Source organism: Melopsittacus undulatus, chromosome 12 (assembly GCF_012275295.1).
Source record: "Melopsittacus undulatus isolate bMelUnd1 chromosome 12, bMelUnd1.mat.Z, whole genome shotgun sequence".
NCBI classification, from domain to species: Eukaryota; Metazoa; Chordata; class Aves; order Psittaciformes; family Psittaculidae; genus Melopsittacus; species Melopsittacus undulatus.
The window spans coordinates 19,407,474-19,429,150 of record NC_047538.1 but is presented as its reverse complement, the minus strand read 5'-3'; the positions used below and the strand labels follow the sequence as shown (position 1 = coordinate 19,429,150).

Here is a 21,677-nt window from a genome sequence, read left to right as displayed (position 1 = left end):
TGCTGTCTGACATCCCCGGTGTGCCGGGGCTGACCGGTGCAGCACCGGTGCTCCTGCATCCCCTCGGCAGCCGGCGATGACCGACGCGGTGGTGGGAGGCAGCTCTGACCGGTGGATGTGCCCCAGCGACAGGACCATGTCTCTCAGGGCCAGGTAAGAGGAGGGACTGGGCCCTGTGGGATGCTGCTGGGGCAGGAGGGAGGGAGGAAGGGAAGTTCCCAGGGGTGGGATGTACTGGGGGTGTGCCCAGCCTGGTTCTTCCTCTGGGAGCACTGGGAATTGGGTTTGCGTTCATTGGATGGGGGCATTTTGCTTTGTTGCCTCCTAAACCACAGTGAAAGGTGGTGGGGACAGACCCACGGGTGTGCAGCGTCCCAGTGCCACTGAGGAACCCTGTCTGTCCTCATGCCCTCCAATGTGGCCACCATGCAGGGTGATGCTGCATCCTGCTGCAGCAGACCATATGGGTGAGTGCTGGTTTTGGGTGCCTGGACAGTACAGGGGCACATGTTTGGGTCTCACTGCTCCACATTGCTTTGAAGGAGCCCCAGGGATCCATGGGGAGGGACACACTGATGAGCATCATCACCCTGAGGGGGGGAGCACTGTCCTCATCCCTTCTCTCACCTAATCCTTGTTCCCTCTTTTCCCCTGTGCCTCCCAGCAGTGAGAAGGAGCAGTAAGTATCTCACTTGCTTTATTTGTCCTATTGCTCTTTACCTGCTGCTCTGATGGTGTTGAGAGAGCAGGGATGCAAGGAAAAAGCAATTAATATGGGGAAGTGTTGCACAGGGTTTTAATGAATCTAAGGCTTGAGACTGTGCTGGACTGCTCAGGCCAGGGGGAAAACAGCCAGGGAAGGTCTTCAGATGAGCAGGAAGATGAGGGGAGGAGAGGTGCTTGCTTTTGCATCCTTGGTTAGCGTTTCCCCTCTGCCACTTGCTAATTTGCCAGTCTGAGCAGCAGACGGTCCCGTGCCACCAGGTTAAAGCTGCCTGACAGCCCAGCTGCACTGGCTCTGCTAAAGGATCTATGGAAATGATGTCAGGAGAGGATAAACCCAAAATAACAGCCATTCCTGTGGCCATCACCCTGGCAGCTCGCTGGCAAACCTGCTGAGAGCAGGGGGGCAACTTAACTGTGTCACTTGATGCTTAATGTGGAAATAAGGATATTTTTGCAAGGGGAGTTTGTTTTTCCATAGGAAATTAGTGTTTCCACATGAAACCCATCTCAAAATGGAAATAAGAGCTCCTACATGGGCAGGGGCCATTTGCTAGATGGAAGCTTAGATAACGGGGATGTATCATACCCCTTCTTCCCGTGCTTGGGAATCAGCCCCTGGCTATCGCATGCACAAGTATGATGTGTGTATGAAGCCCTGTCCCCCTCTCTCTGCAGGGTCCCCCCTGGCTGGACCGCTCGGGGGGGTCAACCCGATGGGCAGCGCAAGAGCGTGGAGCTGACGGATGAGGAGAAGGAGATCATCAACAGAGTCATCGCTCGGGCCGAGAAGATGGAGGAGATGGAGCAGGAGCGCATTGGGTAAGGCCATGGCGGCATCACGGTGCTGGTGGGATGGGAAGGACCATGAGCGGTGCTGGTGCTGGTGCTGGTGGGGAGACAATCACTTGGCTGCTTTCCTGGCCAGCAGCTACTGCACTGCAGTGTTTCTCCTGCAAGGAAGCCTGCGGGGGATCTTTTGGAGCTGGCATTGGTCCTTGGCCAGGAGGAACCTGTAAGCAAGGGAAGGAGCTGCTCTGTGTGCTGCTGTGCTCTGGGCCGGGAATTCATCCATTTCTGTTTGGTCCAGAAGGGATCTTTAACAACATCTCCTTTTGAGGAGCTGTTTGTCCAGTTCTGAGCCGAGCACCTGTGAGTGTGGGTGAAGCCAGAGCTCCCCAAAATGTGTTTTGTCTTGATTTGGGAACACCGATGGATCCATCTCTCCCCTCCCAGGCATGTGTCTCTGGGCTTAATCCCTCCTGCCACCCAGCAGCAAGCTGAATGCAAAGCTGAATAGGTCTGAGTAATGCCTCAGGGCTTGCCATGTGTTGGGACCAGGGGTGCTGGTGCTGCCCCGGCTGCATCCATAGTGGGTCACCCAAAATCAGCAGTGGATGCTGGGGGCATCCATGGTGCTTATGCACCCAGTATAGAGCAGAGGGCAAGTAGTGCTCGTGTTTGCTTTTACTGCATCTCTGCCCTGCTTGGGCAAAGGCTCCAGGTGAAGTAATGCTGATAATTAGGTATTGACTTGCTGTGCTGGGGATGGCTTCCAGAGGGGATCATGGATTTAATCCCGTTCGTCAGGCATCACGCCTCTCTTCATTACTGAGCAACGTTTTATTCTTGCTGAGCTTAAGCATTGACTGCTGAGACTTTTCCTTGCAGGGAAAATCCTCAGGTCCAGGCAGGCACTGAGCTCTCTGCTGCCTCGGACAGTGCCAAAGCCCCTCTCAGCTCGGGGATGGCTTCATTCAGCAAACAGGAGCATTGCTCTGCAGGGCAGCTGCTTGGTGAAACACAGGGAAAGGGCCTGGCTTGAACCTGCCCGAGGGAAGGCTGAGTTGAGCTCTGAGGCAGAAGCTGTTCCGTGTGAGGGTGCTGAGGCGCTGGCACAGGGTGCCCAGAGAAGCTGTGGCTGCCCCATCCCTGGCAGTGCTCAAGGCCAGGTTGGACACAGGGGCTTGGAGCAGCTGCTCCAGTGGAAGGGGTCCCTGCCCGTGGCAGGGGTTGGAACTGGGTGAGCTTTAAGGTCCCTTCCAACCCAACCCAGTCTGGGTTTCCATAATCTGCCTGCATCTCGAAGGCTTTAATCCATCACCCCAGCTGCTTGGTAACACTTCAACATCGTGTGTTTTTGATGCAGTCCTTGGGTGCTCCAGCTGCACCCATGGCCTCTGAAATCCTGGATTTATCTACTTGTTTCTAGAATCACTTGGCTGGGAGCAGGTTTGTGAACAGCATAGGGAGATGCTGCCTTGACACTGCCTGGGCTCAGCGTGTACCCCATGGATGTGCTACTCCCTGGGCTCAGAGCAGCACCCCAGCTTCACGTTACAACATTCCCTGCTTTCCTCTCCCAGCTTTCTAGTAGAAAGCAGGTGGAAGCAGCTATGAATGGTGGTGATTCATCCCCAGAAAGTGCTTACAACCAGCGTTTTCCCAGCTTTGCCCATTTACAAGATAAGAATCCCTCTCCAATGTGATGATGCTCTTTGCCTTATGCTTACATCAACTTTAGCAGTGGGGGGCAGAGAGAGCTGCTTCTGCATCGCGCTCTGCTGCAGCTGTTTGCAAACGTGCAGGAACTCTCCCTTCTCCCTTCGTTCTCTGAGCTGGAGGAGGTTCTCTCATCCTCATTCATGAAAAAGCCGGTGGAGGACTTGGAGCCTGCTCGGAGTAGAGCAGGGGAGGGCTGGCGGATGTGCAGGCGCAGCTGATTCGCCTCCTGCGCGTAGGCGAAGCAGGAGCTTTGCCAGCTCCTTTGTGTTTGTTGGCTTGCACAACAGGAGCTGTCGGATGTGCAGCTACAGGAACAGGGGATGGTGTCTGCATCAAGCTCGTACAGGATCACCCATCCAGTGATGCTCGGGCATTATCCAGGATAGCTCCTTACAGTACGGAGCAATCCGGGTTTGCCAGGGTGGCCTCCGACGGGATGCAGTGGTTGAGTGTCCCTCGGTCAGAGAGGCTGCTCTAGGGAGGTGCTCCCAGAAAACCTGATTTTCTGGGATTTTCCATAGTGTGAGAGATAAAAGAAGGGAAGATCCATTAAAAACCTGGTTTGGTTAATATAGGGAATAGCTTACACAAAATGAATGTGCCTTCCAAAGGGGGAACATGCGGCAAATACTTGGAATTGTCTTGTGAGTGGATGTGGTTCTGTGTGCATTTGAGCTCAATGTATAATACTTGAGCAACCACGAAGCCTCCATCTGGCTGCAAATGAACCTCCTCATGCTTTGAAGTCCTCCTGATTTAATGCCATCCATCTCCTGCCCTCTCCTGTCCCCTCTCCTGTATCCACCTTCCCATGAGTCCCTTACCTCCACCAGCCAGGGCAGGGTGAGAACAAATCGATGCTGCTTGTTGAGAAGATGTTTGTGGAATTGGTCTTTGTGTCAAACCCAGCTCAAATTAATCTAGCAAAAGAGTATTTTTAGCGCTGGGGATGGATGGAGGCCCATGGGATACGTGGGCTGGATGCTGATGAGGTCTGTAGGACAGGGACACTTTGGTGTGTGTTTTTATTTTGGCTGGGTTGTTGTCTGGTAGCACAGAGAAGGATAACAGGAGCTGAAATCACCTTAAACAGTGACAGAGTGCAAGCTGATGAAGGACTTTACAACTGTCTGGGGATTAGGATAATCCTCTGGGCCAGTTTAGGAGCACAAGAGCTGAAAGCTGGTTGGCAGCAGGAGCAAAAGGCAAAGTGGACTTGGAGCAGGGATGGATCCATCCCTTCTCCCACCCTGCTTGGCCTGGGTGCATCCTTAGTGAGGGGTCTCTGTGCTGTGTCCTGCTGTGGTGGTGATGCTCCAGCTGTGGTCCATGAGGAGCCCATGCCTCCCAGCTGATGCAGGAGCATATGCAGGCACTAATTGGCTCCATTATATACCTGTAACTGGGTGCTATCAATAACCCACCGAGGCTGCTCTGCTGCCTAATGAGGTCCCATCGTGCTCTCGGCATCAAAGAAAACATCTTAAACCCCATCCAGAGTTAGAAATTGCTATTTCTGGGGAGCACCTCACGTCACGGAGCTGGTTCTCCCAGTGCTGATGTGACACATGGCTCCTGGATCCGGCTGTGCCCCTGCCTGGCCGCAGCGATTCCCTTCCCTCCAGTTGCCTCTCAAAGGGCAATGCTGTGACTGTTTCCCGGCGGGTCACAGCCTCTCACCTTTCCTCCAAGAGCACCAGCTATCGAGCAGGGTTGCAGTTTAATTTGGCTGCTTATTGCAGGGATGACACATGCATAAAGCTGGAGCAGATGGCTGGAGTCCCAGGGTATTAAGTCATTAACCCTGGTGGCCTGCAGCAGAGATGCTCTCTGGGGACCACAGGCTGGTATCTTCTTCCTTGTGTTCAGACAGCACAAATACAAACACAGGGGCTGGGGAGGGCAGGGGAGTTGCTGGAGGCAGAGAGAAATGGCTCCAGAGATGCCAGCTTCTAGAAGAGATGAGGGTAATTCATGGCCAGGAGACAGCTCACAAGCTGCTTGATGTCTGTGTTGGTTTTCCCCTTCCAAAACCTCTCCTCTCATTTCTCAGACTGGGATGAGTCTCCCTATAACAGAACACAGGAGGCACAAGGATGATGTGCTAGCATGGGATACTTTGAAATGCATGAATCCCCTGACCTCCTTGGGCATCTTCCCTCCATAGGGCTCTCAGTGGAGGGCAAGCTTTGAAAGTCGAGCTGTAGAAGCTCAGCTGATGCTTTTACCTTTGGTTACTCGTGGGCTTGTAAGGGCAGAAAATTGCTTCTAATTTTTCATCCTGATTTTAATTATGTTTTATTTAATCCACCGCTTGGCTTCTTTTCTTGCCTCTTTTATACCATTAAATTTAGCCTTAATTTAATATTCAGCCCTTTAAGGCACACGAATTCCCCACGGAGGCGAGGCAGTGCTTCATTCTGGAGGCACTCCGTGACCTCCTTTGCGTTTTACTTCAGTCCTGTTTTGCCGTGTAAGCGGTGGCTGAGTCCGTTCCCGCATGGGGCTCACCCAGCTCTTGATGCCCTGCATCATCAGGTCCTTCTCCCATCCCTCGCAGCAGTTCTTTCTCTGCTGCATCAAACGCCCTCCCCGACGCTGTTTAAAAGCCATTAGGCAGCTCTTTAGCCATTCATTTCTGCAGAGTGGCAATGAATATTTAAACACAACAAACTCTCACCTGCCTGCCCTGCTGTGAAGTCTTGTTTCATCAGCACTTAGTGCCAGGGACTCTCTGTCCCTCTCCGGATTGCTGGGAAAACGCCAGTGCTGTAGCCCTGGGGGTTTCTAACGTGTTTAGGATTCACCCCGGCCTGAAGTGGTCCCTGTGCCTGCAGGAGCCCCTTCTGCATCCCTGGGAGACCCTCTGCCTGCCTGCGGTCATGGGAGGTGTTGGCAGCTCTCCCCCTGCCTGCACTGGGGCTTCTTGGTGCAGGCAGGAGGTGATAACAGGGGAGGTCTCCCCCAGCCCTCACCTTTCTCTTCCACCAAGCTGTATTTATGGGGCCAAGCAGACACTGTATTCCCAGGGAACTGGTTTACTGCTGTTATCTCAGGTGCATGTAAAGCACTGCAGATAGAGCGTATTGCCCCATTCTCGTATCTTGCTTCCATCATTCCTAACTCGTATTTCTTTGGCGGATGATGGATGCTCTTGCTCTCTGCAGGGCTGTTTCCAGGAGCAGTGATGCTGGGCTTAGAGAGCTCCCTGCCACTGGCTTTAATTCCTCGTCTTTTGGGTTTTTTTCTCCCGTATTTTAACAATTTGGAGTGTTTTTTCCTGCTCTGTGGTGTTAGAAAGGTCAGAGGGATGGGCAAGTTGAAGTGCTTGTAATGGTAAGAAAGATGCTGCTGTAGTGCTAGAGACATGCAAGGGAGAGGGATGAACTGGATGGCCATTTATGTGCACTGAAAATGAGGGGGGGGGGGGGGAAATGATATTTAGGGGAGAGAAAAGCTTTTGGGAGAACCAAAAGCTTGTTTCTGGCTGCTCCCTGGGCAAGAACAGGGCACCCCTTTGGTTAGCAGTGGGACAACAGCACGTGTGTGGGGCTGTGGCACGCATTTAGGGTGGTTCTGGATGGAGTCAACACCAAACCTGGGCTTTTTGCTCCCAGTTTTCACTTTAATCAGGAGGTTCCCAGCCTATGGGTCTCGGTGCAATCCCCCCTTTCCCAAGTCCTGCCCTCTTCTGCCGGCTTCACACCAGGACTTAAATCATAACCCTTTATCCAGTCCTCTCCTGGCAGTGTTTGAACTGGGGATAAAAAAAGCCCATTTTCTCCAGCTTGAATGGGTGTTTTAATTAGGTAAATGTGCTCGGTTTGAAGCTGGTGCCACAGGTGTGTGTGTACTGACTGCTCCAGCTCTTCCACTGGTTAAAAAGCCTCTTAAGGAGCTGCTTCTGGTAAATGAGAGACTGGGAAAGAATTTGCAGCTAAATAATGAATCTCTTCAAATGCAAAAGCTTTTTATTCCCCCCTTTGATTGTGCCATTTGTTCCAGTTTCTATAATAAGTTTGTTTGGGCTTGCAGATTTCCAGTTGGAAGCTGCTGCTCTTGAAGCAGAGCTCTTGCAGCGCAGTGGGATGGAGGGGGGGGGGATTGCAGAAGATCTGGGGCTTTGCTGCTGGGAAAGAAAAGGTTTTGCCCCCCAAAATGTGTCTCCTGTTGAGGTGGGAGCAATGCGCAGCGACAGGAGCTGGATGCTGTGGTTATTTCCTGTTGGGGGCTCTTTGTGGGGACCCTGTGTTGCATGTGGGATGTTGGCTTCGAGCAACCGTGCTATGATTCACTTCATTTAAACAAGAACTGCTTGGGGAGCAGCCAGTTTCCAGGTTTTAATCGGAATACTGCTCATTGATGGCTGGGTGTCTGTGGGATGATGCAGCTCTCTGGGTCCCCATCTTTGCAGCAGGGTGCATTGGCTGCAGAGCTTGGGAAGACACCAAGGGCAGATGGGGGCTCTAGAACTGACTTATTCCATAGGAAGAAATCAGCTATGAGCTTTAAGGTCCCTCCTAACCCAAACCTTCCTGTGATTCTGTGATCTGCAAAGCAGTGAGCAGATGCTGAAGTGCAGGAATAGTGAGCTGCATCCCGCTGGAATAACGCCGGAGCAGGGAGTTAGGCTGGCAGATCCCTTCCCCATCAAGACCAGCATGGAAAGACACTGAAGCACCTTGCTTCAATGGTCTGAGGATGTTGTTTCTCAACAAAAGGATGAGAACTGGAGCTGCTCTATTTAGAGCCTGTGGTCACGGTGCTGCCCAAACTTCAGGCTGTGAAGACTGAAGGGACTTGCAAGCTCACCCATCTGCTGTCTGGTGACACCGTAGCTGTGAAAACAGTGATTCCTCCTGATGTCTGGCTCTGCTGCATGCCCAGCCCTGCTTTCCTGCCTCCTCACTGGGAATGGGCTGCAGGTTGCTTAAGAACTGTCAGGAGGCATCTCCTCATCATCAGCCCTTGAGATTAGGGGGATCAGCCCCTGCATAGGGAGGAATGGGGAATTCTCCAGTGGGTTTTAGCAGATACCTTCCACTTAATCGAGATGCTGTAATAATAGCACAGCTTTGGTCGGATAAGGTATGCTAAATCACAGAGCTTGACTTGGTGGCTGATGAAGTGCTTCAAGATGCTCCTGTTGACTGCAGCGAGCCTCCCACAGGGCACTTTATGATCTCTAACAGGCTGCAGGTTCCACGATGCCTTATTTTCCCCTTCTTGCTGCTATTCCTTCATCAAGGACCCCTGTGCATCACCACCGTTGCTTTTCCATGTGCAGTCTATGGGATGTTGGCCATCCTGCAGGCAGCTGGAGACCAACCGCAGCGGTACCCTCGGTATGGGCAGCTCATGTATTGTTTATGAGCAACTCAGAGGTGCTGGCAACTGAGCTGCCCTAAATCTGAAGCTGTCATCAGACACATGGGGAACAGCTTTTAAATGTGGGTTGGTTTCTACGGCACGGTGCGTTAGCAGCTGTGGCTCATGCGGGTCAGGCTGCCGAGGGCAAGGGGGCTGATGCTCTCTGTGGTGGGCCTGGGTCTCCTCTTCTCGTTCTTCATTCCTTCTTTTCCTCATGGAATGGCATAAATAATGCATCACTTTCCCCTTCTGGAGCTATTTTTAGGGCCAGGATTCTGGGTTAACTGAGCATGCAAGGTGCCGCCAGCTCTCAGATGCTCCATGGGCAGCTTGCTCCTGCTCTGGCTTTGCAAACTGCTTTTGCCATGGCAATGGAAGTTGTTTAACTGGGGGTTTTCCTTACCTACACAGGAACCAGATGTGTTTTTACAGCCTGCTCTCCAGTGGGCTTTTGGCATCTCACTCATAGGGTAAAGAGTCTCTGTCAAGTAAATTGAATGTAATACATTTACTTAGAAAATGAGAAAATGAATTGATTCATCTAGTCCTCCTGCCAGAGCCTTTCCAAGGTCTTCTCTCCCAGCTCTTCCACAGGCAGTCGCTGGGATTGGGTGGAAAAGCTTCCATTTGGGAAAAGAGCTGTTTCACTGCCACCAAGCCTGTGCAAGGGTGGATTATATGCACGTGGGAGCTGGGTATCTCCTCTCTGGCAGTTAGCAGTCATGCTGTGTGTAAAGCTATAGGGGACTATAATACTTGGACGTGTCCCGTGGGCTATGTCTTTTCCCTTGGTTGCATTCCCGTAGCTGTTCTGCTGGAAGCTGCCCCAGGAAAAGGAGCAGCAGGACCAAAGGCAGTGGGATCCCTGCATCCCGGCTGCACGGTGCCTTTCCCAACAGCCCTGTCCCCTTTCCTGCAGGCGCCTCATGACCCGGCTGGAGGACATGCGCCGGAGCGTGCTGGGGGACGGGGTGAACCGCTGCATCCTCTGCGGGGAGCAGCTGGGCCCTCGGGGATCTGCATGTGTTGTGTGCGAGGACTGCAAGAAGGTGAGAGCTCTCCCTGTGCCCCTGGACCCACATTGACAGCCTCCAGTGCAAAACCGGGCTCCTCGCTCTTTGGGTCCATTGCCAGCATCCTACCACTCATGGCACCGGGGGGACATCCATCTGCAATCACTGCCTGGGGGAGATGTTGTTAACCCGCTCTCATTAACCTGATGCTCACGAGGGGTTGGTGCTGGTGGCACCTTTTGATGGCATCCAGAAACCGTTTGGTTCCTCTGCAGAACGTCTGCACCAAGTGTGGGGTGGAGACCACCAACAGCCGGCCCCACGCCATCTGGCTCTGCAAGATCTGCTCCGAGCAGCGCGAGGTGAGTGTGGCATCCCTGGTGCTTCCCCATGGTCCCTGCCCTTGGTTTCATCTTGTGCATGGTCCCATTCCCAGACCTATGAAATGGAACCAGCTCCAGACTGGGGGATGCTCGCAGAGACTTCCAGCCTCTCCCCCAGCACCACTAAGCCTTGCCCAGCTGCTTGAGTCTGGTTCTTATGGGATGAGCTTGTTTTCTATATAAAATACCGTTCTTTTTTTCCTGAAAACAAAGCCTTGGGGTTGAAGAGGCTGTTGTGGTCAGAGATCAGGTCCTTGCCATCTACAGAGTGCAAGAGTTTATTCATTAGGAGGGTGGCTGCAGGGCAGGGTGATATGGGAGTGCATCTGCTCCCTGTTTCCTGATGGAGAGGGGCCCTGGTGATGCAGGTGATGAAGACTGCCAGGTCTGCATGCAGCATCCCCCTGAGACACATGTTCCATCCCATTGCTTCCCCCTCCAGGTATGGAAGCGCTCCGGCGCCTGGTTCTTCAAGGGTTTGCCCAAGCAAATGCTGCCCCAGCCGATGCCCATCAGCAAGAACAAGGGACCCCAAGTCCCAAGTGAACCCAGCCCATCAGAGCCACCCAGCCAGGACCAGAAACCCCCGTCCCGTGCACCCACCCGAGGTAGGTGACAGCAGATGCTGACTCTCATTGCAAGGGGCAGGGGTGTTGGGTCTCCTCTCATCATTAGCAGGGACAAGCCCTAGCAAAAAGCATCTGGAGCAGCTGTGGAGCTGTTTTCTACAGGGTGCAGAAATGGCTCTGGTGCCCTCCCTGCCTTTTTATTTGGGCTGTCCAAGTCAGGATGGTCGGGTTTGCAGGGACATCCTTGAGCAAAGCAGCACCGGGTGGGTATGAGGAGCCTGGCTGGGCTTTCAGACAGCGCCTGAATATGGATGGTGCTGCAGAAGCCTAGGAAAACAAGACTCGAACAGGGAAGATGGGGATAGAGCCGCAGCACGTCCCGGGTCGGTGCTGGTGGGGCGGGCAGGCTGCAGCTTCACCACTTCTCGCTCTGTTTGTGCCCCCAAGGCCAGGCGGACGCCAGGCCCGCAGCCGAGCAGGACTCCGATGGTAAGCACCGGTATCGGCATCCGCACCCTCCCCTGTGCCGCTGCCCTGGTGCTGACCCCCCCTTCTCCTTCCCTCCCGGCCCCTCGGTGTTTTCCCGCAGGGTTTCCCATGGGAGGCTGCAGCGGGACCTCTCCTTGCTGCTGCCACCCATCGCCTGGGGACAGAGCTATTCTGGGGCTTCCCCACCTACTGCACACGCCTGGGCTGCAGCGCTGTGGTTGAGAGTGCTGAGCTGAATTGGCTCGTAGGTGGTGTTTCCTGCTGCGGATTGGAAGGTGTTTTATGGTTATTTAATGGCAGTCCTCAGAAAACCTCCCCGGGAAACTTTAGGAAGCTTGCAAGGGGCTCCATGTTAGCCGAGGGATGGAGCAGAGAGCTGCTGACGTTGGGTTTCCCCCGCTGCAGCTCTCGATGCTGGTGCCCTGCGCCAAGGCTTGTGCCATGCATGTGTAGCAGAGCAAGGTGAGGATGCAGCAATGGGGTTTTATAGCTTAGCTTTGCTCTCACCAGCATCTGCAGTCCCCCAAAGGCACATCCAAGTGATGCTGACCCAGGGGGCTGTGTTAGGCAGCAGCAATCAGTGCCTCCTGCTTAGCAAAGCCATGTTCCTCATCTTCCTAACCTCTTGTGATGCTCCGGACCCGCATCCCGCAGACACTGCTGCCAGCACTGGCAGGAGCCGGGTACAGGGATGCTCCCAGACAGGCTGTGTGGCTGGGTGTTAATTCTGAGGAAGCCCTCATTTCCAGTTGGCATCAGAGTGGAGAGGTGATGAGATTGCCTGATCCCCCTCCAACACCGGCTGCTCCTGGCTGGGAATACCCAGTGACTGCAATGCAAAACTTCCTCTCTGCTCCTTTTGGCTGTGTGGAGGAGGCAGTGAGGGGCTGAGGACACAAACCCCTTCCAGAGCAGTCTCCTCCATCCCACCCTTCCTTTAGACCAGGGTCACTTGTGACAGCAATACCCCCCTGGCAGACGGCTGTGGGGCAGAGGAGTTTTTAGTGGCTGGTTCCCAGGGCTGTGATTGATTTCCCAGTGATGGTTGTCTGGGGCTTGGCTGCAGGCAGGGCTGTGGGCAGAGCCTTATGCTGATCCATGCTCCCTCCATCCTGCAGCAGTGCTTGCAATGGGGATGTACCCTACCCATCCGGGGAGTGGTGGTGTCAGTGTGAGCCCCATTGGAGGTACCCATGGGGGGTACCCAGGCTTGGCCACAGCTCGGAGTACTGATAGTGAGCTCCAGCTGAGCCCAGCCTGCTTGTGCCAAGTAATGATCTTCCCAGGCAGCAGCAGTTGGGGAAGCCACTTAATTAAGACTATTTAATCACGATGGTAGCTGCTGCCCTTAAGCTTCCCTGCTCCACAAAAGGCTGCTTTTATTAAGCCACCAGTCGCGGGGGGGAAGGTTTGTCAGGTCTCTCCCATCAGCATGCTCGTGACAGGCCTATGATTTTCCTAAAGCTCCCTTGGAAAATTACTTATGGCATCGCTATTTGTGCACCACGGGGCTCCTGGTTTTGGATGCTCGTTCCCCTCCTTCCTCCTCCTCAGCATCACAGCATCTCTACCCCTCTCCTCTCCCCCACCTCCAATCTGTTACGTTTCACTTTCTCCTTGCGCCCGGTGACCCTGAGAGCCCAGCCAAGGATAAACATCCCATTTATGTCACAGCAAAGATTTATACCTCCAGTCTCCTGCACGAGCCAGGTGAGCGCCGAGACCTTTCCCATCATATCTGTGGGTTGCCATTTATCACTGTGAAGCGGTCTCAGCACCCTGGAGTGTGTGGCTGGGATTTATCTGCTGGGATGGCTGCTGCTGGTGGATGGAAGTGAAAGGCAAAGGCAGCTGTCACCATGGTCTTGCTAATAAATGGAAGATGATCAGCAAAAAGAAACAGCGTCCCGGGGACCTGGAGCTGTAATGCATTAGGGGTTTGATGTGCACTGAGGACCAGCTGATGGATGCTTCTGGGCTTTTTTCCCCTGTGGGACTCTTGTGTCTCATGGTATCCCCATGGTTTGCTGTGTCCTTCCCCAAGCACCATGTGCAGGTTTGGTGGTGCAGAGCCCTGCTGCTGCTGCATAGCTGCTGGATGGCGCTCTGGGGGTGATGCTGCAGTGGCTGTACCCATCCTCTTCCTGACACCCCAGCTGGGCATCACCCAAGGGCTGCTCCCAGGGCCGGTGCTGGGGTTGGGTGGGTGCTTGGGATATGAACCTCACTGCGGCCTTCATCCCTCTCCCTGCAGGCAGCGATGCGACAGCGGCTGCCAGGGGGAGCTACGCGGGGCCCGGCCGCAAGGCAGCCGAGGGCAGGCAGGGCCCGTGCGGCAGCGAGAGCACCGCTGGGGACACGGAGAGCCGCGACCATGCTGCCGAGAGCGGGGTCACCAGGAGCCCTGGTGAGAGCCGCTCTGCTGCCTGCTGCTGTGTGCTCGGAAGGGGAGGGCTGGGAGCACAGAGCCAACAGCGCTGTGAGGGCTGTCTCTGCTCAGCGTGCAGCACTAAGGATGCTGAGGGATCTCCTAGGGCAGAACACTGGTACCGAGGTTTTCCACTGCTCTGTGGAGTTTGGTGGTGGTGAGGTTAGCAGTGTTGGCAGGATCACGGGGATACATGAAGGGAGATCCCTGTCCCGGGGATCCTGCTGTGCTTTTCCCTGCAAAGGGGGCATCTTACGGCTCATGCAAAAACCTGAATTTGGAAAGCCGCATGCATGATGTGAGAGCTCTAAGTGAAGAGAGGAGTGGGCTCAGTGCTTACCAGGCTAATTTTAAGCAGAGATGAAATGCAATTGAGTTGGGACGTGAAAGTAGAAGCATTTTGCATGCGGTGATGCCGCCTTGTCACTGCTGGGGTGGGCACGTGTCCCCTGAGGAGCTGCTGAAGGAGCAGACATGTGCCTGTGGGAGCTTGTGCTTTGCTGGCGGGGCTGGATGGGGATGTCGTTTCAGGAGCATTTGATGTGCTCCAAGCTATTGCAAATGGCTGTGATAGGAACGGGTGGCTGACAGGGCTCAGCAGTGCCTGCATCCTCTGTAGATGCCTCCAGAAGGACAGAGGCACTTTCAGAGACCACTTTTCATCTAAGAGCTGAGCTTGCACATTTAGCTGATGCAGCTAAAAATGGCTGGAAAATGTCCAAATCATCTTTAATTCCCTGAGAAAGAAAGGAATTTTCAATGGCAGGATAGCAGGATAATAGCTGCTGGGGGAGCTGCTGGTTTGGTTCGTGTTTGGGCAGGTAACACTTGTGCACCCATGTGCTGTTTCTGCCTTGGGATGTGCATGCACCCTGGGGGATGTTGTGCAGGGGGTGGTCCTGAGGCATTGCTGCTGTTTGGAGGACAGGGTGTGATGGGCATTGCAGTGATGCTCATTGGTTTGTCACCTTCCAGCTTTGACCAGTGCCTGGCTGCAGCCACATTCATCCTCCTTGTTCTGCATCCACATTCCTTGTTCCAGCTCTCCTGTGTCTCCCTGTTTTGCAGGCAGATCAGCACAGCATGGGGGCCCCTAATGAAATGCTCCCTGGTCCAGCCCAGGCTGCACCCGCTGCCCGCAGCACTGACCCCAAAAGCACTTGGGGCTGAGCTGTTATCGCAGCCACCTCCAACACATCAGCCAAACCCCTCTCCTCTCTGCTGCCTTTCCCTGGCCAGTTCCAGCTCTAACCCCTCCTCAAAGCACGCAAAGCCCCCGGGGGCTGTTGCTGATTCTCCATTCTCCCCTCTCCTTGCAGGCGTGAAGAGAACCAATTCCATGCAAGCCCCACGGCCACCCCCACCAGCCGCTGCCAGCCCCGCTCCCGGTCCTGGTCCAGCAGCGCCCTCAGGTAGGACGCGTTTGGGATGCAGCCAGGATGCTCATCCGCGGGGGGGGGGCACTCATGGGCAGGGTCCCCCCTACTCGGGGCAGTGCTGGTGCTGGGTTGGACAGGGCTGGAGGGACAGAGGTGAGTGCCCTAATAACGTTGCATCTATCCCAGCACCGCCGGCAGCAGGAAGACCCGGTCCCGGTGCCGCAGGCCGGTTCCCGGAGAGACAAGGTAAATCCAGCTGCCTCCAAGGGGCTGGGGGGGCACAGAGTGTGCTGGGGGCTAATGGGGTCCCTCCTGCAGCGAGCCCACCACTGGGACCCCCGGAGATGGCCCGAGCTGCAGCAAGAGAGGAGCGAGCAGGGGGCTATGCCGTGCCCCCCACCAGGGAGGAGAGGCCGGCACGGCAGCCATCAGCCATCGCGCCGGCATCCAGCATCCCACAGGCATCTGCCATCCAGCCGGTGTCTGCGGCCTCACAGCGGCAGCCGCCCCAGGAGGAAGAGGAGGAGGATGCCAACAGCTATGACTCTGATGAAGGCAGTATGTACCCAGAGGGGAGGGAGAGGTTTCTTAGGGAAAACTGGGGTTTTGAGGTGGTTGCTGCAGGATTGTGGCTCACACTGTTGAGGTCTCTGGCAGGGATTGTCCTTGGGGAATGCTGCTTGGAGCCAGGGTGTCTCACAGGCTGTCCCTGTTCAGTTCAGTGCTGCTTGTGGGATCTTCAATAGGTTTTGCACCAAATCACTGAGCTGTGACGCAGGATGGTTTAGGCTCTGATGAAGACAAGCATGAGCTGCTTTCCAACAAGTCAAATGGGGGCTAAACACCAAGCCCCAAGCCTTGGGAGGAGATGCTGGCCCCTAAGTCCTGGGGTGGCATTGCCCTGAGAAGGGTTTGATGGGTTATATCCTCCTTTGCCTGGGGAATACTGAAGTCAAAGCCCCAAACTGGGCCATTCTACCACTGTAAAGCCCTGATGCCCAGAGCTCTCTGGGCTGGCTGGATCTGTGTGTGGCAGTTTGGCTGATGCCAGCAGTCTCACGTGCACTAAATAGCTCTTACATTTGAACCACAAATCCTTCTAATCGTTACTAATCAGGGCTGATTACACACAGTTGTTGGCTGGGGTTGTAACAAGGTCCTGTTTCCACCTCCTCCTCTCTCCATCAGCTACGCTGGGAGCGCTGGAGTTCAGCCTGCTCTATGACCAGGAGAACAGCTCCCTGCACTGCACCCTCATCAAGGCCAAAGTAAGTGCCTCTTTTTCCCCTTTAACCAATTTAAGCCCATCTGGGTCCCAGCTCCCAGTGCAATGAGATGGAAGCAGTGTGGCCACTGACAGAAGCTGCTCTTTGCTCAATGCTTCATGGGTGGTGCTTTCTATTCCTTGTCTCTTCTTAAGGAGGATTCCTGCACCAATCTCTCCTTATTCTCTTTTAGGGCTTAAAACCAATGGACTCAAATGGGCTGGCGGATCCCTACGTCAAACTGCACCTCTTGCCTGGAGCCAGCAAGGTGAGGCTTTACGTGGTTTGGTGTGGTTTGGGCTGGGGATGGAGCAGAGCTTTCTCAAAGCCCCCTCAGGTCCCTCCTCGCATCATTTTCTTCCCTTGTTTTCCTTGCACAGTCACTCCCTATGGCTGTTTTACCTGGGGAGTATCCCTGAAAAGTGATGCTTGCAGATGCTCTCCCATATCCAAGGAGCAGCTCATCCTGCGGGCAGGGATCTGCTTTAGGGATGGGGGGGAGTTCCAGAGGAGGTGACACTGTCAATGCACCACCAAACCTCTGACAATAATTCTAGTTACTATCAGGGTTGGAACCATCCATTTCTTTGAAGCTGCAGCAGGTTCTGGGTAGAGCTGTGAACAGATAACAGGGATTTGCTTAGAGGAACTAAATGCAAAAGAAGGGGGAAAACTGACAATACAACCACAGAGAAGCTGTGGCTGCCCCATCCCTGGCAGTGCTCAAGGCCAGGTTGGACACAGGGGCTTGGAGCAGCTGCTCCAGTGGAAGGGGTTGGAGTTGGATGGGCTTTAAGGTCCCTCCCTACCCAAACCAGGCTGGGATTCTCTGACTCTGAATTGGTATTTACAGAGTTACCTTGTGCGTGGGGACTTTCTGTTCTTGTGCAGGGTGAATCTCGGTGTCGTGACCTTGGGAGATGCTTTGATTTCCATTGCTCTCTTGTTCACTGACCCATCTTGGTGAACAAGCAGCAGAGTGCCTCATTTCCCAAGCTGCCATCTCCTTTAGACCACAAGAGCCCTTAACCAAGCCCCGCACTGTTGCCTTGTGCAACTTTTCCTTGTACAAGTGTCCTTGAGGGGTTAGATCCCAGGCAGTGAATAATACCTGGTGATGAATCCTGCCCTGGTCACTGCAGGTGGCTGAGGTGCTTTATTATGTGCTTGTATAAAGGTTTACGCTGTCAGGTCAGTGATGCTCTCACCTGGAATTGATGGCTCACCGGCACGACAGCCTCAGCAGGCAGCAGTGATGTCCTGCAGAGCCCAGTCAGACCATCTCTAGTGAGCCAGAAGTGATGGAGCATCTGATTTATACTGTGCCAGGAGCTGAAGTTTAGGTGGGGAGGAGATGAGGGGTGTGATTATGCCCTGGTTTGTTTTGATGCTGTAGTCAAACAAGCTGAGGACGAAGACGCTGCGCAACACCCGTAACCCTGTGTGGAATGAGACCCTGGTGTACCACGGCATCACGGATGAGGACATGCAAAGGAAAACCCTCAGGCAAGCAGAGGAGCTGGGGCATTGCACAATGGGATGGGATGGGGACCACGAGGCTCCTTGCATGGAGCATCACAAGCCAGTGTTCCTCAGGAGAGCTCTGGCAGCAAAATGAGGGTGTTGATAGGAAATGCAGAGGTTTTGGTTAAAATCAACATGCTTCATGTGAACGTGCTGATTTTGATGGCCCTTTTAAAGAGAAAGCCATTTCAATCTTGTCATTTAATATGAAGTTATTAGCATTACTATCATTTTTTGTTACCATAGAGTTTTGCATAGTGCATATATGTATATATGCACGTATTAAAAAGTTGAGTTTTCTGACTGCTTTTGGTCAGAGGAGAGCCAGATGGATGGAGGCTTTGGTGGTGCTTTACTTGGTCCACCCCTGAGCACTGCCAGTGCAGGAGTGGGTTTGTGCTCTGCAGTCAGGCACTGCTCCAGCCTGGTTGATGCTCACCTTTCCCCTTCCCATCAGGATCTCCGTGTGTGATGAAGACAAATTTGGCCACAATGAATTTATTGGAGAAACTCGAGTTTCCTTGAAGAAAATCAAAGCCAATCAGAAAAAGAACTTTAACATCTGCCTGGAGAGAGTAATACCAGTGAGTTCCTGTGAGATTCCTTGTTGCTACCAGGAATGTGGAGGTTGCTAACAAATGGCATGTGAGGGAGTTAGTGATGAGCTTGGAGATGGAGCTGGCCAAGAGCTGCAGGTGCCTGACTTCATTGGCATCTTCAGGACCTGGATTCTCACCCATGTGTGGGCTGATGTGATACATGAAGGCTGGGAGATAAAAGTGTGGTGGGAAGTGATTCTGGGACCTCTCTGGTGGCAGATCTGCTGCTGTTGTTGGCCAATGCTGGTATATGTCAAACTGAAGGAGAACTGGTTGCTCTGTCCATAAGCCTCCAATCCCCAGTGCTGAGTCAGCTGAGGTGGAGGTTGATGGAGCAGATGAACACTCCTGAGCCCCTTCCACTCCTGTGTCCAGTGAAAGAGCTGGGCCAGGCTCCTGGGGTTGGTTTTGCCACAGGATGATGCCTCTCCACGTGCATTCACTCATTGCAGTCTCTTTTTTCCCTTCCCATTCCAAGATGAAGCGTACTGGAACAACCGGCTCATCCCGTGGGATGGCACTGTACGAAGAGGAGGTAAGAGTCCTTAGAGAGCTCATCCATCATCTCATGTATGAGCCCCCATCATGGGGATACAAGGTTCCCTTTTATCCCTCTTGTCTCACGTACTCTGCAGTTGGCAGTCTTCCTCCCTCAGCCCCCATGTCCCTACCTCTGGCTGCTTCCTCTTGCAGGTAGATCGTGGTGGGGATATAGAGGAACGTGGCAAGATCCTGGTGTCCCTCATGTACAGCACCCAGCAGGGTGGGTTGATTGTCGGCATCGTCCGCTGCGTGCACTTGGCAGCGATGGATGCCAATGGATACTCAGATCCCTTCGTTAAGCTGTAAGTTGGAGCTGGGAATGGCTTTAGTGTGGTTATGGGTTTGCATGGGGCCCCCCAGTGTCCTTGGGGAGTAGCTGGTGGGCTGAGAGCTCCTTCCAAAGCCACTGCAGACAGGAGAGCGTTTCCCAAGCACCTCGAGACCTCATGCAGGAGTGATGCTGTGCAAGGCGGTAATGCCGCACCATGGCTGAAGCTAAGTGAGGCTGATCCAGCCCTTGGCTCCATCCACTCCCCATAGGATCCTTAATGCCCAGACCCAACAGTGACTGCAGAGCTGGAGGACAAGGGGACCCTCTCTCTAGCTCTGACCCACCATGGCTGCAGCACAGGGGTGGTTTGGTGTCCCTCCATGCATGACAAGGAGCCTGTGCCTCACTTGCACCCCGATAAACTCACACAGTGGCTTCAGGTGGGAGCCCAGGATTGTCCTGCTGTGCCTGTCCCTGTCCTGTGCCGTGTCCCTGCTGCAAACACATCACCCTAATGAACACAGGCAGTGGTACCTGTGTGGTTTGTGCTGGTGTTGCCTTGCTGTGACATGGAGCAGGTCTCCTCGAGCAGTGGTGCTTGCCAGGTGCCTCCTGTGAACATGGGCAAATCACATTGTTTTAACTCAAACCTCATAAGCTGTGACACAGAGAGGACCCTGCAGCCATTCCTGCTATGGGTTTCATTGCTGTTTTCTCTTTGCCTTCAGAACAAACCTCTGTTCTCCCTAAAACTCACTCAATAACCCTCATGTTGAACATTCTGCACATAGTTCTGTAGCGCAGTGGAACTGAGTCATTCTCCTTCTCAGTCTCCCTCTGGTTTTCTTTACCTTTCCCATTCCCACAAGCAGAGGATGGTGCTTTCCTGTTTTGAAACCAGCTTCCAACATAGATCTAATTCATACCAAGCCTTCAACGTAGTTCTGGGGCCGCAGCCAGGCTGCAAAGCCCCTAATCCTTCCTACATTCTCCAGGTGACCCTGCCCCAGCTGAACACACCAATCTGCCTGCTATTGCTATGGGCTGGTTTTTCTGTTTCTCTCCCCATTTCATGTTCTTGGCTGGGTTTTCCATTTCCATTTGTTTTAGATAATATGAGAAGGTGTCAGAGCCAGACTGGCCAATACCCTCACTAATACCTTCAGCTGCTTTTCCTAGCCCCAGACCTCCAGGGTTTTTTAGCTTCCACTGTTCTTGCATTTGAGTTTTGAGCTGTTTTCTGTTGCCCCCAGTTGGCTGAAACCTGACATGGGGAAGAAGGCCAAGCACAAGACACAGATTAAGAAGAAAACGTTGAATCCTGAGTTTAATGAGGTAAGGATGGATCTGTTTTATTTATATCACTTAGCTTATGTGGAGGTGGAAGACAAACTGCCTGAGGTTTGGTTCCTTCTCCCCTTTCTGCACCCAGGAATAGTTTAGGAATGACTTTATCATGGGAGATGTCACCAGTTTGGTGCTGGGCAGCACTGGGCACACTGAGGCCTTCCTGCTCCCAGCTCCATGTCACCCTGTCCAGGGGGTTGGTGGGATGAGCATCCCTATCTTGTGGCTGGTGCTGCTTTCATGGGACACCAGCAAAGTGCTCGCTTACATACAAGGGGTGAGCTCAGCTTATGGGCTTGTGATCCTGGCAGGAGAGGTGCCACAGGGAAGGAATGTTTCCTGTGTGCCTTTTCCTGGGATGCTTGGTGTGATGTGGATGTTCTCCTTCTGCAGGAGTTCTTCTATGATATCAAACACAGCGATCTGGCCAAGAAATCACTGGACATTTCTGTCTGGGATTACGACATTGGAAAATCAAATGACTACATCGGTGAGCTGAAGTCTCTATGCCTTGGGGTATGGTCCTGACACCCAGTACAGTGCTCACTGTACCAGAGGGATGCGTAGGTCACCTGCCATGTGAGGAACCTTGAGGTGGGACCATGCAAGTTGGTTGGGTACTTGTATGAGACTGCCACATAGAGTACACTCACTGTGCTGCCCCATCTCCAGCATCCCATGGGGGCTTCTGTGCAGGTAGAGAATCTCTGGTTGCTTCCATGAGAGTTTAAATCCAGGAGGTGGAAAGAAATGCTGCAAATATGGGATCAGCCCCTGCAGAAGTGATTTCTGGACCATCAGCATCATCTCTGAATATGATACCTCCTCTTCTCCCTTTCTTCCAGGCGGCTGTCAGCTCGGCATCACGGCTAAGGGGGAGCGCTTGAAACACTGGTATGAATGCTTGAAGAACAAGGACAAGAAGATTGAACGCTGGCACACCCTCCAGAACGAGAACCACGTTGCCAGTGATTAAAGGCAGCTGCTGCCCAAACCTCCCCAAAGGGCCCATCCTCTGCCAAGCCCCTGTAGATCTCTGATGTCCGTCTTCCAGCGCAGTCATGCCTTGCTACACACCTCTGGTCCTGGGGCAGCGCTGCTCTTCTGCCTCCTCGGAGCATCCCCTGTGCCCTGTCCTCACTTCCACCTGGAAACTAACCCAGATCTTTTATATATTCTATTCCTCCTTTATTTTTTGGGGGGAGGGGGGTGCCACTGAAATACCCCATTGTGTAACTTTGTCAAGCAATAGTTACCCTCTGACTGTTC

General features: G+C 53.6%; 1 protein-coding gene across 1 annotated transcript; it reads left to right on the top strand.

Annotated features, from left to right (window-relative positions):
• Positions 1-39: 39 nt before the first annotated feature.
• Positions 40-21,579, top strand: RPH3A (rabphilin 3A). The gene is made up of 20 exons (XM_034068398.1): positions 40-153; positions 665-679; positions 1,402-1,545; positions 9,518-9,647; positions 9,887-9,973; positions 10,437-10,602; positions 11,011-11,052; positions 13,307-13,459; positions 14,800-14,892; positions 15,046-15,105; positions 15,178-15,417; positions 16,048-16,127; positions 16,318-16,392; positions 17,521-17,630; positions 18,106-18,232; positions 18,726-18,782; positions 18,941-19,092; positions 20,315-20,396; positions 20,802-20,898; positions 21,254-21,579. Exons 1-20 carry the CDS (start codon positions 77-79, stop codon positions 21,382-21,384), a joined length of 2,118 nt encoding a protein of 705 aa, XP_033924289.1. The 5' UTR covers positions 40-76; the 3' UTR covers positions 21,385-21,579.
• The last annotated feature ends 98 nt before the right edge of the window (positions 21,580-21,677 follow it).

Bases quoted from the DNA above. Each gene is read 5' to 3' on its own strand.
- RPH3A (XM_034068398.1), top strand. From the start codon at position 77: ATGACCGACGCGGTGGTGGGAGGCAGCTCTGACCGGTGGATGTGCCCC. The intron at 1,546-9,517 runs GTAAGGCCATGG...CCTTTCCTGCAG, and splicing joins ATGGAGCAGGAGCGCATTGG to GCGCCTCATGACCCGGCTGG. The intron at 19,093-20,314 runs GTAAGTTGGAGC...TGTTGCCCCCAG, and splicing joins TCAGATCCCTTCGTTAAGCT to TTGGCTGAAACCTGACATGG.